Source organism: Xyrauchen texanus, chromosome 40, assembly GCF_025860055.1.
Source record: "Xyrauchen texanus isolate HMW12.3.18 chromosome 40, RBS_HiC_50CHRs, whole genome shotgun sequence".
Lineage (NCBI taxonomy): Eukaryota > Metazoa > Chordata > Actinopteri > Cypriniformes > Catostomidae > Xyrauchen > Xyrauchen texanus.
Window position 1 is genome coordinate 25,100,035 of NC_068315.1, and position 7,248 is coordinate 25,107,282.

General features: G+C 43.5%; 1 protein-coding gene across 1 annotated transcript; it reads left to right on the plus strand.

Moving 5' to 3' along the window:
* The first annotated feature begins 433 nt into the window (after positions 1 to 433).
* On the plus strand, positions 434 to 6,455 carry LOC127633913 (leucine-rich repeat-containing protein 18-like). The gene is made up of 2 exons (XM_052113292.1): positions 434 to 635; positions 5,618 to 6,455. Exon 2 carries the CDS (start codon positions 5,623 to 5,625, stop codon positions 6,388 to 6,390), a length of 768 nt encoding a protein of 255 aa, XP_051969252.1. The 5' UTR covers positions 434 to 635; positions 5,618 to 5,622; the 3' UTR covers positions 6,391 to 6,455.
* The last annotated feature ends 793 nt before the right edge of the window (positions 6,456 to 7,248 follow it).

Here is a 7,248-nt window from a genome sequence, read left to right on the forward strand (position 1 = left end):
ATATATATATATATATATATATATATATATATATATATATATATATATATATATATCGGGGGTTTCACTTCTAATGTGACCAGATGAAATGGGGTTCTCTGTTTATAAGTGTACAAGGGTTCAAATGGAGAAAAAAAGTCACGTACAGCACTTAAAATATACACTTTCCTTTAAACATAACTGTAATATATATTGCACCTAAAATCGTAATGTTGATTAAAATAAAAGCTCATTAAAGTACAATACAAAATATCTTTGTCATTTAATATAAAACAAGCCACTGTAAAGTGTGCTCCTCACTCAACAAGCCCACAACAAATCCATAAAACTACCAGGCAGAACTGCACATTTCGGTTGCCTGGAGACAGAAGAAAACAAAACTGTCCTCATGGTAGCCACGACTGTTACAATAATCCCATAAAGGCAGCAACAAGCAGTGCTGTCTACTCAGAGGAAATGAAGTAAGTCAGGTTCATCCTGCTGGTTTTTATTTACAGGGTTTCCGAGAGGCGCTTGTACATTATTCACATGGAACGATCCTTAACGACGGACTGCAATGATGAGCACACAGTAGTCTCTGACAATTAAAGACGTGACATAAGCTGCGTTGAGAGACAGAGACCCAATCACAGCAGGTAAGAATGCAAGCTATCTAAATAACGTAAACATTACTGTGTCAACTTCGCTTTAATCCTGTCATTTTGAACGGGGGTGGGACTCATCTGATTTAATATTTAATGGGATATTTTACACTGTAACAGTAAAGTTCAGTTGCACTGTTAATTGTAAACTAATTATTAGGCTACTGTATAAGTGATTCAAGTATATTGAAGTGGTGACCTTGTTGTCATTGTGAATGCTCTTACATTTTGAGCTGTGGTGGCATATTCATATGTGTGTAGCACAAATTGTGTCTTTAACAAGTTTGTTTAAGAGTTTGCTTGCTGTAACCGTTCACCTGACAGTTATATGTTGTCATTGCTTAGTTGCAAAACATCAAACTACTATTATCCTCTCTCTCTGTCATGTTAGGAGCTGCTAGGTTATTGTCATTTGTTTTACAAATTTAACATTGCCTGTAACCTGCTTATATAACCTGCATTGCCTGTTTAAAATTGCATGGCAAGTTGTGTGGTGGAATAATTTTGCAGGCCAGTAATTTCAATGGCAGGGAGAGCTGCCACTGAGACCTGCCACTGCCACAGGCAGCTCTCACGCGACCTGCCACTGCCACAGGCAGCTCTCACTCAACCTGCCACTGACACAGGCAGCTCTTACTCGACCTGCCACTGTCACAGGCAGCTCTCACTCAACCTGCCACTGCCACAGGCAGCTCTCACTCAACCTGCCACTGCCACAGGCAGCTCTCACTCAACCTGCCACTGCCACAGGCAGCTCTCACTCAACCTGCCACTGCCACAGGCAGCTCTCACTCAACCTGCCACTGCCACAGGCAGCTCTCACTCAACCTGCCACTGCCACAGGCAGCTCTTACTCGACCTGCCACTGACACAGGCAGCTCTCACTCGACCTGCCACTGACACAGGCAGCTCTCACTCGACCTGCCACCGCCACAGGCAGCTCTCACTCAACCTGCCACTGCCACAGGCAGCTCTCACTCGACCTGCCACTGCCACAGGTAGCTCTCACTCAACCTGCCACTGCCACAGGCAGCTCTCACTCAACCTGCCACTGCCACAGGCAGCTCTCACTCAACCTGCCACTGACACAGGCAGCTCTTACTCGACCTGCCACTGACACAGGCAGCTCTCACTCGACCTGCCACTGACACAGGCAGCTCTCACTCGACCTGCCACCGCCACAGACAGCTCCCACTCGACCTGCCAGTACCGCCACAAGCAGCTCCCACTTAACCTGCCACCGCCACGGGCAGCTCTTACTCGATCTGTCACTTGACTTGTCACCACCACACAGCTTCCACTCAACATGCCACTGCAACAGGCAGCTCCCACTCGACCTGCCACCACCACAGGCAGCTCCCACTCAACCTGCCACCGCCACAGGCAGCTGTCACTCGACCTGTCACTGCCACAGGAAGCTCTTTCTCGACCTGTCACTTGACTTGTCACCGCCACAGGCAGCTCCATATCGACCTGCCACCGCTACCGCCACAGGCAGCTCCTACTCGACCTGCCACAGGCAGCACTCACTCGACCTTTCACCTCCACAGGCAGCTCCCACTCGACCTGACACCACCACAGGCAGCTCCCACTCAACCTGCCACCACCACAGGCAACTCCCACTGGACTTGCCACTGCCACATGCAGCTCTTACTCTACCTGCCACCACCACATGCATCTATTACTCTACCTGTCACTGCCACATGCAGCTCTGCCACCACCACAGGCAGCTCTCACTCGATCTGCCAAAGGCAGCTCTCACTCGACCTGCCACCTCCTGTCACTCACGCGGTCACAGTCATAAGTGTCTCCCTTGTGATCCGTCACTGTTATTTGCATCTCTCTCGCGATCCGTCACCGTAAATATACAGTATAAACAATATATATACTCATAAACATTTGGATATATGGGCAGTTTCATAATGTATACACTTACCATACACAACTACTTAAAACATACAGTATATATATATATATATATATATATATATATATATATATATATATATATATATACTTCTTTAGCACTTCTCTTGCCTCTACAATTCATATGTATTCTGTCTTTTGCACAAGAGAACTTGCTGCAACCTCACAATGTAAAGCCCTAAGAGTAAGATGTGTGTACCACTTTCCCATATCTAGCTCACTGTAAATTACCCCTAATTGTAAATGTTCTGAATTTATTGATTGTATTTATTGTTTTTCTGTGAAGATCCATTGTTATTTTTATGAATACATGGTTCTACTGGTCATGTATGTCATATGTGCCAAGTGTTGTTCCTGTAAGCAGGGCCGTTTTTAGGCATAGGTGAACTAGGTGGTTGGCTAGGGCACCACTAGCTTGGAGGGGCACCAATGAGGAGGCCGCTGCCATGCCAACATATCTCTGCCTCATCTCCTCCACAGTTTCGATTTACTATCAAAATCCTTGTCTAAACAGCACACATAGGCTACATCACAACTAGTGTTAAATCTTCAAATCTTTTGTCTTTATAGACAAGAATCCTAACATTCACTTAAAATCCCCATAAGTTGTGTAGTAAAATGTGATTAGAATTTGAATTGCTTAATACAGTAGGCTACAAATCTGAAAATAGCAATATATGCTGTACACTTATGCTGAATATAAATATTCATACATTTTTTAGTGGTACGGTCTCCCTGTCAGAAGACCTGCGTCTCCCTCCTCCCCTTCGAGGCAGGACCTACCACCACGCCTCTCCCATGTGCAGCTGTTGATCCCACGTGATGTATTTGCCACATGTTAATCTCCCTTTTGGGCAGGATGTGGTCTCCACAGGGTCTTTTCCCCCTGAAAGAGTAGGAAAGGAAAAGAACACCTTCCCCGATGCATATAATAGTTTTAGATAGCCCTAGCCAAATCTAAAGAAGGAGAGAGAGAAAACATAGAGAAAAGGCCACGGCTGGCGCTCCCATACTAGTTACGTTGCTTCCCCCTCACAGGGTGTGGGGAACTGCATGACGTCTTGTGTGGCGTTGGGGGAGGTTACGTGCAGACTGATGCACCTGCTATTACGCACCTGCATTGGCTGTTCAAGTAACATAGTTCAGCTGTTGTGGCATTTTTCTATAGGGACCCCTAGTGTCACTACATTGACACAACGTTGAGTGAGTGACAGAAGGGGAACATCTCGGTTACTGTTGTAACCTCCGTTCCCTGATGTCCCTCTTGCCACAATGCTGTACTAGCCGCTGAAATGGCCGGGACCTTGTCTCGGCTCCTCAGCACAAAACCTGAATGAGTGGCCACATTCCATCTCATTTTATACCTGTGTGTCTAGGGGAGTGGCATGCAAATTCCACTCGCCAATTCTCATTAGCCTTTTCTCAAAGATTAGAGGTGTTTGGGGCTCTCAAGAGTGACCCCTAGTGTCACTAAATTGACACAACATCTTGTTCCCTCCATCAGCCAATGGAGGTTACAACAGTAACTGAGACGTTTGCTTGCATTGTCTGAGTCAGAAAATTGTAATTCAAAAACAATTAAGGGTCTTCCAATAACAATAGTTTTCACCTAAATGTATAGTAGCCTATTTTTGTATTATTCTTTCTTTTTTCTGATCAACTGCATATTCAGTTATTGTGCACTAAAATATTTACATGTAATTGCATTTACACTGTAATTAACACAGTTATAGAGGTATATAATGATGATTTGTGAGATTTCACTGCAAAACAATCCAAAAAAAAATCAGGAAAATGTGCCTGCAAATTTCTGGTGGGACTGAATAAACATAAAACGACTTGCACTTGAACCTAAAGATTCAAACGAGGCTGCTGAAGAGTAAAATATTAACGGGGCAGAAAGTAAAGCCAAATTTTTCACACTTAAGTCCCACCCATTCTAGCAAAAAAGCTGTGTCCTGATCAAGAGGGAGACGGTACTAACTGTGATGCATCGGGTTGAGATGCAGCTAACTGTGACTCATCAAAAGGGAGACACAAAGAACAGTGATCCATTGAGAGGGAGACGCAACTAACTGTGACGCATCGAAAGGGAGATGCGAAGAAAGGTGACGCATCAAGAGGGAGATGCAAAGAACAGTGTTGAGACGAGTGAGAGCTACCTGTGGCTACCTGTCTCCGTGACGGCTTTCCCTGCCACGGAAAGATTTTACCCCTACTGCATCAGTGTCACCTATGATGTGTGTCCTTCATCAGCAGCACTGAAGCATGACAGTCACCTCTATCAGCCACACTTTGTCCCAATACAGCATGTAACATGTCTCAAGGGATTACATTCCTATTCATAATTTTCCTGGGTGTAAAAAGGACAATTTGTGTATGTACATTGGTAGACCTTCAACATTCAGTGATGGCATGAATATAATGGCTCTGTTCCAAAACCTAACACACTGCACACCAGACGAGAAGTGTCAAGCACAGATATCACACATATACCACGATGTTGGCAGTCCAAAACAGTGAATCTAATCATGGTATAGACAAAAAATATATAAAGAATATAATGCAACTGTGCAAATTGAAACATAAAGGGTGACATTATTATGCAGTTTTTTTATATATATAGCCTAGGCTTTTTTCAAGCTTTCAAAGCATATAATTAAAAACTTGTTAGCGATAAATTGCCAATACACAATGTATCTTCTATTGTAGGCTGAAATCAATAATGTATATCCATTGATTACGATTTGGGTCAAATTCAACTTAAATTTATTTCTTATTGACATTTCTCTTGCTTTGTCTGCCATCTTTGATGGATTTGTTTTCACTGAGCTCACAGCAATGCTAAAAATGCACTGATTTTGCTACTGATTTCTCATCCATACTGTAATGGCTTTTTGGAACAGCCATAAATGTGGTGTTTAATGGTTAAAGGCATTTGCTTATATGCACCTCATCTTCAAATATCTCCAAAATCTAAAGTCTTTGAGAGAGTACATTTCACATTTTGTGTTTGTAGTGTTAATTTACACAATGTTCTTTTTTCATAGACACTATGGTGAAGGGGAAGAAGAAATTAAATGATCCGTCAGGTAGAAAAATCACACTCAAGATGGCAAAGAAAGCTCTGAAGGTAACTATAGATGGCAAACGTCGTCTGGACCTCAGCAACATGGACATTGAAACCTTCCCAAAGTGCATATTAAAGCTCTGCGATGTAGATGAGCTGGACCTCAGCCGCAACTTGCTCAAGAAGATTCCAGACACAATTGACAGGTTTGTTAACCTTCGGTGGCTGGACCTGCACAGCAACCATTTGGAGCAGATACCTTCAGCTATAGGACGTATGCATAACCTCTACAATCTCAATCTATGCAACAACCATCTGACCACATCGGGCCTGCCGCATGAGCTGGGGCTCCTGAGGAACCTATGGATCCTCAATCTGGGAATGAACCGCATTGAGACCCTCCCTCCCTCCATGGCTGCTCTCAAAGAGCTTCGGGAGCTGGGGCTTTTCAACAACCTCTTGACACATTTGCCCAAGTGCCTCCAGAGCCTCCCAAAACTACAAAAGGTGAACATCAAGTCTAACCCCATCGCTACAGATGACCCTCAAGAGGTGGAATCCATCCAGAGAGTGGATTGTCTGTACTTAGTGAGGGAGGACTATCTGTGTGTCGACTGCTTGAAAAGGTGTAAGGAGGAAAGGGAGAGGTTAGACATTCATGTGAGTGCAGCTTTTACACAAAAGAAGTCCATCTTTGGTGGGCTTATTACACCAAATTCTGTAGCACAAGAGAATCAGGCTGTATGGAGGTGAAATGTAGAAGTGCTGAATTAACCTGTGAATCCCCAAAAGATTCCAAATCCATCTTGTCTGAAAGGTATATGTGTGCATCTAATTCATAACACTTTTTATAACAAAATAATATTTTCAGTGAACATTGTGCATTGATTTCTGCACTAGATTTTTAAATGTCATATAATCACAATAAACTGATCAAATCACTGAATCTAAAACAGGTTTCATTCATTTCAGTACAATTATGTATTAATAAAGGGATACACAATTAATGTCATATTTCATGTGGTATATCATAATCATTAGTCTCCCAAAGAATCTCACAGCACAAATGAACGTTGAACGTTACATTTATATAGTGCTTTTCTGACACTACACTCAAAGTGCTTTACACAGTGAACAGGGTACTTTCCTCAACCACCACTAGTGTGCAGCATCCACCTGGATGATCCAACGGCAGCCATGTTGCACCAGTATGCTCACCACACACCAGCTATTGGTGGAGAGGAGAGAGGAGAGCAATTCATGGATTTAATTATTATCAAAGGGAGCCAAGACAACAACAACATACATCAGCGTTCAGAAACACCAGAGCCACAGTCTCTGTCAACACACACCTTCTCCCGCTCGTCAACATCCCCACTTCTGAGCTTCTCTAAGAAAATGGAGGAACTAGTGTATGCTGGTAGAAACCTCTCCCACTCCATTGCTGTTAGCCTTCAGATACTAACCAACAAAATGGCTGGACCCTCTACCACTAAAGTCTGCAGGCCCAGCTCACCCGCTCTCTGAGAGAACTCTCCGGCCACTGCCACAACACAAGGATACATCTCGTCCTTCTTCTGCTCTCGGGTGAACAACAAACAACTGATAACA